We start from the raw sequence: 13,355 nt of genomic DNA, 5'->3' as shown, positions 1-13,355 counted from the left end.
CGGGAGAAGGCGCCTTCCGCCCGCCCCCTTCACAGACGGGAATGTCGAGGCCCAGGAAGGCGGAAGCGCCCTGCGGTGGTGAGGCTGCGGGGCTCTGCTTCTCTGGCCCCCGGCTCTGCCTGGTGCTGGCCGCACTGACCTGGGCGGCAGCCTCCGCGTGACACAAGAGACGCGTTGACACAAGGTGACTGGGGGGGGAGGGGGGGGTGCTGGGGAGGGGGTGCTCGGGAACGACCTGCCGGCACCCACACGGCCCCTGGCCGCACCTCTCAGAAGCTTCCGAGGCCAGGCACTGCCTCCCTGCCCACCGTGGCCTTGCCTCAGTTTACCTGTGTCTCCGTGTGGCCGCCCACCTCCCATGAGACGTTCCCGTCTCTCCCCCTGGGCCCCTCTTCCTAATTCTGTGTGTTGGAGTTTCTCCGGCTGTACTGTTTTCTCCTCCTCTGTGCCTCCCTGTCGCCTGCCTGTCTCTTTTATGTCTTTCTCTGCCTTTGTGTTTACCCCGATTCCTTTTCCTCCGTTTCTCCTGGGCTCTTGGACTGATTCTGCCTCCCCCCCCCCCCGCCCCCCCCCCCCCGGGGTCTGCCTTTGCCTCTCCAATCTCCTGGCTTCAACCTGTCCCCCGTCGCCTCCCTACTGCAGCCATTGGCATATTTGAGGGACTCACTTGAGACCCGAGGGAAGGGCCCAGGGGTGGGGGTCCAGCTGGGAGGCTGTGGGCTCCTGGCCTAGGAGTTAAGGTGATGAAGGCGTTAGGGTCACTTGTAAGTCTGGGGGATGGAGAAAGGGAGGGGGGGAGGGGGCTGGGTTCCAACCTCTTCCCAGGGGTTCTGCCGTTGACGCGTTGATGCTCAAACTGATCTTAGGACACATGTGCCCAGGGTGAGGGCTGATGGCACCAAGATTGACAGGGTCTGGGGGCAGGACTCCAGGGTCTGAGGGAGGAGGGGCTGGGGGCAGGACTCCTGGGTCTGAGGGAGGAGGGACTGGGGGTCTGGACTCCTGGGTCTGAGGGAGGAGGGGCTGGGGGGTCTGGACTTCTGGGTCTGAGGGAGGAGGGGCGGGGGCCTGGACTCCTGGGTCTGAGGGAGGAGGGGCTGGGGGTCAGGACTTCAGGGTCTGAGGGAGGAGGGGCTGGGGCTCAGGACTCCTGGGTCTGAGGGAGGAGGGGCTGGGGGGTCTGGACTCCTGGGTCTGAGGGAGGAGGGGGCTGGTGGCTTAGACTCCCGGGTCTGAGGGAGGAGGGGCTGGGGGCCTGGACTCCTGGGTCTGAGGGAGGAGGGGCTGGGGTGTGAGGACTCCTGGGTCTGAGGGAGGAGGGGCTGGGGGTCAGGACTTCAGGGTCTGAGGGAGGAGGGGCTGGGGGCAGGACTCCTGGGTCTGAGGGAGGAGGGGCTGGGGGTCAGGACTTCAGGGTCTGAGGGAGGAGGGGCTGGGGCTCAGGACTCCTGGGTCTGAGGGAGGAGGGGTTGGGGGCCAGGATTCCAGGATCTGAGGGAGGAGGGGCTGGGGGGTGAGGACTCCTGGGTCTGAGGGAGGAGGGGCTGGGGGTCAGGACTTCAGGGTCTGAGGGAGGAGGGGCTGGGGCTCAGGATTCCAGGATCTGAGGGAGGAGGGGCTGGGGGGTGAGGACTCCTGGGTCTGAGGGAGGAGGGGCTGGGGGTCAGGACTTCAGGGTCTGAGGGAGGAGGAGCTGGGGGCAGGACTCCAGGATCTGAGGGAGGAGGGGCTGGGGTGTGAGGACTCCTGGGTCTGAGGGAGGAGGGGCTGGGGGCAGGACTCCTGGGTCTGAGGGAGGAGGGCCGTATTAGCTCACTAGGGCTGCCGTAACCAAGTGCCACAAATCGGGTGGCTGAAACCACAGACACTCTCTCAGCTCTGGAGGCTAGAATCCAAGATTAAGGGCTCCGCGGGGGTCCTCAGGATCAGTTCCTTCTGAGGCTGTGAGGGACAATCCGTTAATGACTCCCCTAGCTTCCGGTGCTCTCCTGGCAATCTCTGATGCTCCCCAGTGTGTAGGAGCCTCACTCGAATCTCTGCCTTCACCTTCATGTGCGTTCTCCCCGTGTGTGTAGTTCCAAAATTTCTTTCTGTAAGGACACTCGTCATATTGGATTCGTGCCCGCGTTAATGACCTAATCTTAACTGATTGCATCTACAATGACCCCATGTTCAAGTAAGACCACATTCTGCGTTACTGCAGGGTTAGGACTTCAACATCCTGATTCCAAGGGGGATAGAATTCAACCTGTAACGAGGGGGTTGGGAACTTGGGGTCTGGGGAGAGGTGGGAGCCGGCAACCAGAATTCTGTCTTTGGGGAGGAGATGGCCTTGGGGCAAAAGCGGACGATTTTGAGCTGATAGGTCTGGTTTGGATGGTCCACGGGTGATTCCAGCTTAACTAAGTTGGCCAAACCAGAACCCCGGATCCCCACCCCCCCACCCCCAAAACTCCCTCTCCGACCATCTCAGGAAACGGCATTGGGGTTCGCCAGTGGCTCAACCCAGAATCCCTCAGTAAATCCTGCGGGCTCCTGTTCCCAACTCTCGGCCTCCGCAGCCACACCCCCTTGCCCCAGGGGAACCGCACAGCTTCCTAACTTACCTCCCCACCGCTGCCCCTACTTATCTCCAAATTATTCTCCTGCGGCAGCCAGCCTCAAGCCAAACACATCGCTTGCCTGCTTCATACCCTCGAGTGGCTTCCATTAGCTCAAAATACACCCAGAGTCCCTACCGTGGCTGACTGGGCACCAAATGATCAAGCCTGTGTCCCCTCTGAATGCGTCTCTTATTCACTCCCCCCACCCCCGTCACGTCATACAGGGACACCCGCTGTCGGTGACTCCCAACACACCGTGCCTTTTCCTGCTCCTGCTCATGCCGTTCCCTCTGCCTGTGATGCCCTTTCAGGGCCTCTCCGCCGAGCCAACTACTTTCCCGACTGGTAGACACTCAGTACCTATGGGTTCATTGCCTGGAGGAGGTCGTGGTGGCACCCTCCGTTCACCCCAAGACCTCATTTCTCTTCTCCTTGGGCTGCTGACTCCCATTTCCCTGGAGCCTTCGGGAGGAATTGGGAATCCCGTTTCCTCACCTGGGAACCCCATTTCCCATCAGTTCCTGGGGGCTGAAGCGGCCGGGACCTCTTTACCCAACTTGCACGAGGGTAGCGACGAGGCTAAAGTAAACCCCACATCGGAGCCTTGGGAAACTCCAACTCCCAGGAGACCTCGAGACTGGCTCTCCCGCTGGGGGGTGGGTGGGCGGCCGCGCCGCACAGCTTGCTGGGAATTGTAGTCCGAGGGTCTCGCAGGAAGGAAAGAAGTCCCATCCTCGGGGGTGGCGGAGCGGTTATACTGCTATGGGGGTGGGGCTCCGAGCAGGTGAATGCCCGTGGCCAAGGGCAGAGCCAGGCCCAAGTCCTAAAAGACTCGGGGCGCTTCCCATGTCACCCGGAGCGCTGCTAGGGGGTTGACGCTTCAAGGACGCGGCCTACCGGAGGGAGGAACTGCAACTTGGACATCCCTGGGGGCCAGACTTCCTCACCCGACCTGGTCCCGGGGCCTGCCCCAAGTTCTAGTTTCTGGCTCATCAGTCTCCACTGCACGTCTGGGCGTAGGAGAGTGTCCCAACCTGCCAACTCACCCCCTCCCCCACTCGGGATCTATGTGCCTTTGTTCTTTGGGGACACCCCACCCCTCAAGGCCAACAGACCTTACACTTGAGGGGCTGTTAGGAGTCCCAGGGAAGGAGATAAAATGCAGATTCCCTGCACTATCCTGGCTTGGTGCAAAATGTCCTCCAGCAGGTGCTTCTCCGGTGGCTGAGAACCTGGCTCGGTGGGGCCACAGTCTTGCCCTCTTGGTCCCAGGGTCCCCCAGCCCAACCGCCACTCTCACCCAGGCCTCTTGCTGAGCCCCAGGGACAGCCCATCAGCAAGGTGTAGGTGGGCCCCAGAAGTCGGCCAGGTCTCTAGGGTTCCTTCCGGAAGCACTGGCCCAGCTCCGGACCCCAGCAGATACTATACGCCGCCCTTCCAGGACCACAAGCCTGGTGACAGCAAAGTAAGGACCAGCACCTGCCTGGCTCCCGGTTGTCCAGTAATGCCCAGAATGAATGAACACCAGGCCTCGCCCCCACCCAGAGCCTCCACTGGCCCGCGCGCCAAATGCAGTACGGTTCTGGGGCGCCCGGATGGCCCGGTCAGTTGAGCTTCCGGCTTCACCTCAGGTCGCGATCTCCTGGTTCATGAGTTCGACTCCCACATCGGGCTCTCTGCTATCCGTGCAGAGCCCGCTTCACGGATCCTCCGTCCCCCTGTCTCTGCCCCTCCCCGGCTTGCGTGCGCTCTCTCGGAAAAAATAAATAAAACGTTAAAAGAATGATAAATGCCATGCAATCCTAACTCAGCACTAACTGCCACCAGGTAAACTTCTGCCTTACTCCAGCCCCACAGGCTTGGAGTGAAACCGGAAGGGACTGATGTGGCGGGGGAGGGGAGGGCTCCTGGCCCCGGTCACCCTGTGGGCGACCCCCAGCACCCCGGCTGTTAACCCCTCCGAGAAATGAGGGGTCCGAGGCCGCGAGTGGTTAAATAATTAATAAGATTACCAACGGTGTGTTAATTACAAATAACGAGAGTGGAGCTACAGGTGCTGCATTTTCCAAACGGAGAACCGGGATTGGAGAACCAGGATCCGCGCCCCGGGGCCCAGGGGTCCGGCCGCCCGGGCGGGGCAGCTCCGTAATAAATAGCGGGGGAGGGGGCGGGGGGTCAGGGCTGCTCTGGCTTCTTCTTGACAGAAATCCGCTTCTTCCTTGCCGCCAGCATCTCGTAGAAGGGGTCCACGCTCACAGCGGCCCTGCAGACGGCGTGGGGGGAGGGGGTCCCGGGGTGAGGGCCGAGGGCTCCCGGCCCCGGCCCTCCCTGCCCGGGGACCCCGGAGCCCGGACTCACTGGATGGACTTGATCCACTCCTCCTTCTCCTCCGGCGTCGGGGCCGAGATCCGGTACACCACGTGGTTGCCCTCAACCACTCGGCCGTCGGCCTCCGTTTTGCAGGCTTTGATGAGCTGCCCCTTGTTGTTGGGGATGTAGAGCTCGAAGCAGTTCTGCGGGGACCCGAGAGCGGACGAAGGGCAGGTAGGAGCCGGCCCCGGGCCCAGAGGAGCCCCCCCCCGCCCCACCCGCCACGCCCGGAAGGAGTGCGCGGCCGACGGATCTTACCGGTTTCCGGGGGTCATCCACTTCGCGGATGCTCAGATTCTCCAGGGGGATGATACCTCGGGGTTCCTTGTCCTGAAGGCACAGGTCGGGGGGGACTCACACCCCCAATCCTCGCCCCAGCCCCTCCTCCAGAACCGAGTTTCATTAGTGGCCCTTTGTTACGGCGGCCCTAGGGCGCTGTCAGAGCCCCTCCTCCCTCAGACCGGGAGTCCCGCCCCCAGGCCCCTCCTCCCTCAGACCCAAGAATCCAGGCCCCCAGCCCCACCCCGCACCCAGACTCAGGAGACCAGACCCCCACCCCTTCCTCCCTCAGCCCCGTGAGTCCAGACCCCCCCCCCCCCCGGCCCCTCCTCCTAGGACCCCGGAGCGGAGCCCGGCTCTGCCCTCACCGTAGTGTACTCAAAATAGTAGAGGCAGTTGTCTGTGAGGATAAACCAGCGCCGCTTCCACGTCTTCACCCGGCCCCCTGAAAGGGAAGGGGTGGGAGGGGGCCTGGGCTCAGCGGGGGGCGGGGCCTCTGGGAGGGCAGGGCGGGGACTGAGGCGGAGCGAGCGCAGGGAAGGCGGGGCCTGGCGCAAAGCGTTGCGTGGGAAGAGAGGCGAGCAGGGACGGGCGGTTAGGGCCCCCAGGACCCCGCCCGCCCCCGGCGTGGGGCGCCACACTTTCTAAGCCTGTCTGTCGGCCCAGGGCCCAGGAATCCAAGTCCCCAGCCCCCTGCTTCGGGGCCCCGAGGCCGGGGCGGCCCCCTCCCCGATGTCATGTCTGTGGGGAGCAAGGACGGGCTGCGTACCTACCTCCTGGGGCAGACAGCGAGAAAGCAGGCAGGACCAGGCGAAGAGGAGGGAAGGCAGAAGAATGGGGTGCCCCCAAAAGCCGCAGGCGACAGAAATGGGGGGAGCGAGGGAAGGAGAGCATGGGAAGTAGGAGACAGGAACAGCAGAGAGAAACACGCAGAGATGGAGGGAGGGAGGGAGGAAGGGGGGAAAGAGAGGGAAGAAAACCAGTTACATCGACATGACCCGCTCCCTCCCAGGGGGGGGCCAAAGATCCTGAGCCCCACCGTGAGCGAGCACCTCCTGGCATCGGGCCTGGCTCCAGCCCACCCCTCCCCCCCGGACAGGTCCCGGGCCAGGAGGGCCCTCCCCGAGGAGGTCATCCCCCCCCCGAAAGGGAGAAGACAAAACCCCCAGTCCTTGGCCTGAGGCGGGTGGGGGCGCTCAGGTGAGCTGTAGGACCAACTGGCTGTGTGACCTTAGGACAACCTCCTGCCCTCTCTGGACTCCAGTCCGCAGACCCACTTGGGCCCACACCTTCCGGCTTCACGGAGACCTGTCTCCGGGTGCCTTGTCCCCAGAGGGTTAGGAACAGCAGTAATGGCTCTCATCGGGCATCTTGGTGAACACAACTACCATAGGCCCCCTTTGCTGCACACGCTTTAGCTTCTGAGGGAAGAGAGGCCTCTCTCTAACCGCCACAAAGGGAAAAAGTGCACTCGGGTAGGTGATCTGGGGCCGAGGCCACTCCTGCCCTGTGGCTGTCGGAATGCGGCTGAGCCTCAGTGTTCTCAGCCGGGAAACGGGAAGCTTCCCCGCTGCCGGGGTGGGGCTGGAGGGGGGCTAGTCGCTGGGGAACCTCTGGCTTGCCTCTCTCCTGGCCTCTCAAGGCCAGGGGGCACCAGGTGGCCTCTGAGGAGTCTAACCTCCCCCCCACCCCATCGGCCTCCCCTGGAGCTGACTCCGGAATCCATCTACCCACTGATGGCGGGAGAGACCGGTCTGCCCTTTTTATGTGGACCAGGACACCTGGGCACCCAGTCAGGCACCTGCTTGCTGTTGGAGAAGCGAGGTCTTGGCTTAGGAGCACAATTCCACGGTTGGGGGAGCGGGAGGAAAGCCCTGCTGTGCCCCCCACCCCCACCCCATGCTGGGCCCTCCCGAGGCCCCAGCTTCTCCACTATCCCTGCTGGAGCGGCCATTCACCGCCTTTCCACTAAAAAGCCACAGCTAGCGCTCCCGCGGCGCCCATCATTAGCAGCCGGGGCTCCCAGCCAGCGGCTCGCAACCTTGACTCTGCACTGACAGCACCCGGGAGAGCTTTTAACGTGACTGACAGTCCATCCTGCCCCGAAAATCCTGGCTTCATGAGGCTGTGGCTTGGCTGGCGGGGTTTTAAAAGCCCCCAGGGGAAGCTCCCGTGAAGCCATGGCGGAGAAACCACTCCAATCCTCAGATAACCCGACGCGAGGGGCACCCGGCTGACCCCTAACTTGCCCTGAGTCTGCTGGCGCTGTGTGTTTCCAGATGGACTGGCCCCACCCCGCCCGTTCCGTCCCAGCCGGGGACTCTTTCGTTCATGAGCACAGAGCCCAGCATTTTATTCGGTGCTCCCTAACCCCTACCCTACCCCCCTAAGTATTTCTGGGCCCCCTCCTCTCTGCCGGTCCCTGTACTTGGGCCCAGCACACAGGCCTAATCTCATTTTCAGCCCCATTTTTCAGATGTGGAAACTGAGGCTCAGAGAGGTCAAATCGTTTGCCTAAGATCACACAGCAGGTCCACATGGAGGTCAAGTCCAGAGCCAGGGGCCCCCTAACTTCTCCCTGCAGAGACGGCCAAGCGGGGTCAGTAGGGGACGTACCCAGCTTAAGGAGCCAGCCCTCCCGATCTGGGTTGAAGAAGGTGTGGGTCAGGTCATTCCCATCATCCTCAGGAATCTTGAAGGGCTCGTTTCGGATGCTGTCGTAGAGGTTCTGAGGGGCGAACGGGGGCAGTCGGCAACTCCAGGCCCCGGGGCCCCTCCCGGGGCTGCCTGGCCATGGGGGGGGGGGGGGGCTCCGACAGCCAGGGAGGAAACGGGGACCACAGGTGGAGCGGCTCAGGGAAGAAGAAACGGGGGGGGGGGGGGTCAGATGGGTGGAGGGGGTCCCGGAGCAAAGGAAGCTGGAGAGGGAGGAAAGACGCTGAGCTGCTGCAAAGGCCCGCAAAGTTCTCGAGAGACACAGAGACCCCGAATGAGCCGGAGGGCCAGAGAGAGACAGCAGAGAGAACCGGAGAGACAAAGACCGAGGGAGCCAGGGAGAGACGAAGAGAAAGGAAATGGACAGGTTGACGTGATCGCGCTGGACGGCTCAGGCACCAGGGGACCCGTGGGGGCGAGGGGGAGGGGGGGGGGTCAGTGGTGGGGAAAGGGACAGCAAAGAGGGGCTGCAGGGAGGGGGGGTAGAGGGGGGCCTGACCCTGAGCAGCTCCTCAGGCAGGTCCCCACCCTCGTTGATGCCCCGGTTCATGGCCACAAAGCGCTCCAGGCCTGGCTTGTCCCGGACGTTGGGGTTGTGGAGGCTGGTGTTCAGCATGATCACGGCGAAGGACAGCACGTAGCACGTGTCTGCACCAGACAGTCAGGTGGTGACGACACGGGTAGGTGCCCCCACCCTCCCCGCCGGCCCCTCCTTCCCAGGCCCCAGGAGTCCGGGCCCCAACCTGTGGACTGGAAGACCCCAGGGTTGCACAGGCAGTATCGCTGGGCAAACGCTTCCATCATCCGGTCAATCTTCTGGGCCTCCCCGGGGAGGCGAAAGCTCCAGAGAAACTGCCTGGGTTGGAGAGGAGCCGGGTGTGGATGCCGGGAACTGGCAGAACCCCCCCGCCCTGCTCTCAGTCCCTGTGTTAGGAACCAGCCAAAAACAGCCCTGCGGCCTCAGCAGCTGTCTCAGGTATGGATCCAAGCTGGCCCGTGAGCACTGATTGGCCTGGGGCTTCAGTGGAAGAAACCCCTCCTTTCCGCAAAGCTTGCGGTCACCAGAGGCTTCTGCTGCCCTGTGAGAGGAGGGCCTACAGACAGCAATGCCAACACAGGGGAAGCACAACCAAAAGACAGAGAAGGTTGGCCTTCTGGCAGCACAGAAGTCCCTGGACACAGCTATGCCTGAAGGAGGCCCTACTGTGGACTTCGGTGTTACGGGAGACCATCACTTCCATTTTTGTTTCTGTCTTCGTTTTGAGCAGGGCTCGTCGTGTGTAAAGAAAGCCCTGACAGGTACGCTCCTGCCCTTCCGACCCCATCCCTCTCACCTGAGGGCCTGCACCAGATTGAGGTCAGTAAACTCGTGCAGATCCACGAAGGCATGGAGCACTGCCAGGTTCAGCTCTTCCCTGGGGGGACAGCGACAGAGTCACGCACAGGAGGGAGACTGGGGAGTCTGAGCCACCTCGTCTGCGCCGTGGCTGCCTCTGGAGCGGGTGACAGTTTTAGCCTGGCTCCATCACAGGCCTGACACCAGGGCAGGAATACTCAGAACACGCCCTTGGGAGGACCATCTGTTGCGAGATCATCCCTGGATTAGCCGAACAGTTAAGAGAGACACGGCAAAAGTATGCTCCGCCTAGGTGATCCCCCAGCTTCTGGAGACGTCCAGAAATGGTCCCCACATCTCCCAGGCGTCCACAGGTGGTCCCCGTGCACCCCAGACGTCCACACAACAATCCCACAACACCAGCTGTCCACAGAGGGTCCCTAGACATCCCCAGAGGGCTACCACGTCCCCCAGATGTCCGGATGGTCCCCACACCCCCCAGATGTCCGTGAAACAATCTCCATGCACCCCAGATGCCCACAGACGGTCCCCAGACACCTCCAGATGGCCCCACACCCCCCCAGGTGTCCACACAATTCTCAGACAACCAGACACACAGATGGCCCTGTGCACCTCAGACGTTCAGGTGGTCTCTACGTGCCCCAGGTGTCCACAAATCCCTAGGTACCCCAAACATCGCAGATGATCCTCACGCCCCAGATGCCCAGGGGTCCCTGTGCTCCCTAGATATTCACAGATGACCCCAATGCCCCCTGGCTGTCCCTGTAGGGTCCCACACAAGCCAGCTGTCTACACGTGCCCACAATACCCACAGATGTTTTTCACGGTCCCCAACATTCCAGACATTCAGAAGATTCCCACGCCCCTCCCCAGGTTCCCCCGGATGGTCCCCAGGCTCCCACAGACCCCTGTGTCAGTCCGTTCTGTCCCCGCGCGGGGAGAAGGCTGGTCTATCAGGGCCCTTCCTTGGGAGAGGAAGTGGGCGGTGAAAGGGCAGGAGCTGGGCGCGGGGGACCATGAGAGCCTGGCGGGGTCTCACCTCTCCCCCAGGTAGTCCCCGATGGCTGTCTTGTTCAGGCCCTCGCCCTTGTACAGGAAGCGGGCGATCTCCTCGGGTGTATTCTGCAGAAGTTCGTTCTCCACCAAAAACTGGATCCCCTGGTGGGTGGGGGCGGGTGGTCTCAGCACAGGGGGCCGGCGGAGAGCCACTCCCCACCCCCTCCCCGGCATCCACCCCCGCCTCTGCCCTCCACAGAACCGGGCCAGCTTTCGTTTTCAGGCTTCGCGCAGGTCCTCAAATACCCCCGCCTCAGCCGAGCCTCTGCGCCTACCGTTCCCTCCGCCTTTGCCTGGTGAATCAAGCACCAAGAGCAGGGTCTGCTCCCCCTTGAGCCTCCCAGGCGGAGGGCACAGCACGCGCGAAGGTCAGGAGGCGGCCAACGCCTGGTTAGTGTTCGGAGAACAAACGGACGGCCCAGATCTGAATTCCGGGGATCAGGGCCACGTCTGTCCGCCTCAGGCAGACCTTTAACTATGGCACTTCTGGAACCTGAAGGTGCCAGAACCCTCGGCCCAGGTGTCTGCCTGGCTGATCCCAGCCCTGTGGCCCAAGCACCTTCTTGGGATCCATGTTGAACTTCTTCCTGCCCATTGCCATCTTCCGGTTCCGTTGCAAAGTCTTACTGCAGAAAAGAGCAGGGGATGGAAGGTCAAAGCCTGGGCATCCCTGGCCGGGCCTCGTGACCCCCAAGTTCCCCACCCCAGCCCTCACCTGCCCTCATTGGCCTCCAGACCCTCCACCTCGCTCATGGCTTCACTGAGCTCCTCCCGAAGGCGCTGGATCTCCACCAGCAGCTCCTGCTTCCGCCGCCGGATGTTCTCCAGCTCCATCCGCTCCTCCGGAGTCAGGTCTGGGGGCTCTACGGGTCAGAGTCAGGGATTGGCGGTCAGTTCTGGGACTGGGAGCCTGGGTTCCTACAATCTGGGGGAGGACAGGGCTGGGGCCGGCAGGATTCCCAGGTTGGAGAGGACAAGGATAAGGGTAGGGCCTCCTCTGTCTGCTGGAAGAAGGGGCTGGAGGTCTGGACAGGGGGATCTAGACTTTCAAGTCCTCGGGGAGGAGGAGGCTAGGTAGGGGTCAGCACTCCTGAGTCTGAGGGAGAAGGGGGCTGGGAGCCCGAATTGCTGGGCCCATTACTTGGAAGGGGGGTGAGGCCTTGGTTTTCTGCCTCCATTCTTGGCGAGGTAACTGGGAGCTCGGGTGTCCGGACTCCTGGGTCCATGAAAAGTAACTATGGCAGGGAAAGCTGTTGACAGCTTTTAAGAGTTGCGGCAGGGGGGCGGGGCATCGAAGGCTCCCGCCCCCGCCTTAGCGGGATCTCTGCAGCCCCCAAGATTTCTCCCCACCCAACCGCCCCAGAAGCCCCCCTCCCGGCTCCCAGCAGGCACTGGGCTCGCCCGGCCCTTCCAGCAGGAATGGTTCCACCCCGGCCTCGCCTCCGCCGCTCCATCCCGCCCCCTCCCGCCGCCACCGGAAACAGGCTCGGCCCAAACAATGGCCTGGAACGCCCTGCTCTCGGGGCCCGCCGGAAGCCCGTCCCGCGCCCCGCAAGAACGAGGCGACGACGGGGCCGAACGGCTCCGCGCAGCGCGCGCCGGGAGGGATTTTCGCTGCGGAACGTTCGGGTCGAAAGGCTCCATCCGCTCCCGGCCGGCCCCGCCCCTCCCCGACCTACCATAGACACCGTCCTCCATGGCGGCTAGGAAGGCCCGCGGGGAGTCCGGGGCGGTCCCGCCGGTCGGGCCTGGATCCGCGTTGGCCCGCGGGCTCGGGTGAGCCCGCTCAAACGCCCCGGGAGCCACCGCCGCCTCCTCAGCGCCAGTCCTCAGCGCTGAAAAGACTCTCCCTTCGCCTCCCAACCGCCCCGCCAATAGAGACCGCCCCTCGTTTTGACACCGCCCAATCCACGGCGGGCCCTCTCGTCTGCTCCGCCCCCGACCCCGAAGGACCGTCCTCCAGGGCCAATAGGCACAAAAGGAGACGACGTAGCACGGTCCGGCCGGAGGTAGACGGTCTGTGGGACCAATCGGAGCGCGGGTAGGGAGCCGGGTGCCGCCTCCGAAACAAAAGAAGGCACTTGGCTGGTTTGTCCGCCAATGAGAAGGCTCGGAAAGGAGTTGCATGGAGGTGGGACTATGGGCCAGCACAGAGAACTGCGCCTGCGCCAGGGGTCCGGGAGCTAGGATGCTCGTCCAACGGAGGCCGGCCTCTAGTAATAGGTTGCTGGGGAGCGGCACTTTGTTAGTCTCGTTGCTAGGGGGCGGGGCCACAACTGTCGGCTGTTCCCGTGAGCCACACCTCCTTGGCTGGCTTAGCAGGTTTTTGACCGCAGCGGTTGCCAGGCAACTGGGAGCAGCTTGGGCCCATCTTTTGGCCTCCGGTCTCCTGGTACTGGCCGCTCCGATCTCCAGATCGGAGATCCTTCACCCCTCTCGGGACCTTCCCGTCCATTGAAGTCTCTTGAGAGTCCCGGAGTGCTGAAACAAAAGACTTATTCTTTCTTCCAAACGAAAACGCTATCGGGTATCTGTCATGGAGAATGGGACAACAGGGGAAGGCCAAGTATAGTGAAGGCTCCGCCTTCCTGGTGCCTTCTGCCTCTCGGGCTCCTCCCTCTTGCCCTCAAACTCCTCCCCTTATTTTAGCGTCCTCTCCCTCCCCCCCCCCCCCCAACAACCCCTTTTCCTCAACATCCTCCCATTTCTCTGGTTCCTTCCCCGCTCTGACTCCCCTCACTTCAGGCCCCACCTCTTCTTAAACTCCTCCCTCCTCTCAGAGTGTCCCCCCCTACACACACACACACACACACACACACACACACACACACACACACACGATGCCCTCCCCCCTCCCCCTCCAGCCTCTCATTTCCATTCCTTGTAGAAAAAGCAAGGGCAGGCAGCTGGCCGGGATGGAATAGTCTGGGCATCCCTGTCATGGGCGGATCCCTAACTGCGTCTGAGGTGGTGTC

General features: G+C 62.8%; 1 protein-coding gene across 2 annotated transcripts; it reads right to left on the bottom strand.

Moving 5' to 3' along the window:
• Positions 1 to 4,591: 4,591 nt before the first annotated feature.
• Positions 4,592 to 12,276, bottom strand: CYTH2 (cytohesin 2). Of its 2 annotated transcripts, none has more exons than XM_053905556.1 (12): positions 12,060 to 12,276; positions 11,096 to 11,243; positions 10,940 to 11,006; positions 10,364 to 10,482; positions 9,302 to 9,382; positions 8,711 to 8,823; positions 8,467 to 8,615; positions 7,869 to 7,980; positions 5,621 to 5,697; positions 5,232 to 5,303; positions 4,962 to 5,116; positions 4,592 to 4,866 (listed from the first exon to the last, which is right to left on the bottom strand). In XM_053905556.1, the coding sequence occupies exons 1-12, from the start codon at positions 12,076 to 12,078 to the stop codon at positions 4,779 to 4,781; spliced, it is 1,200 nt and encodes a 399-aa protein (XP_053761531.1). In that variant the 5' UTR covers positions 12,079 to 12,276; the 3' UTR covers positions 4,592 to 4,778. The 2 variants fall into 2 exon arrangements, with proteins under 2 accessions (XP_053761531.1, XP_053761532.1); XM_053905557.1 differs by lacking the exon at positions 12,060 to 12,276 and adding an exon at positions 11,522 to 11,716 and having other exon boundaries at positions 5,621 to 5,699; positions 7,868 to 7,980.
• Between the last annotated feature and the right edge of the window lie 1,079 nt (positions 12,277 to 13,355).

The sequence above is a fragment of the Panthera pardus genome, unplaced genomic scaffold (genome assembly GCF_024362965.1).
Source record: "Panthera pardus isolate Hobbes unplaced genomic scaffold, ASM2436296v1 HiC_scaffold_18, whole genome shotgun sequence".
NCBI classification, from domain to species: Eukaryota; Metazoa; Chordata; class Mammalia; order Carnivora; family Felidae; genus Panthera; species Panthera pardus.
This window is presented reverse-complemented; position numbering and strand designations above follow the sequence as displayed.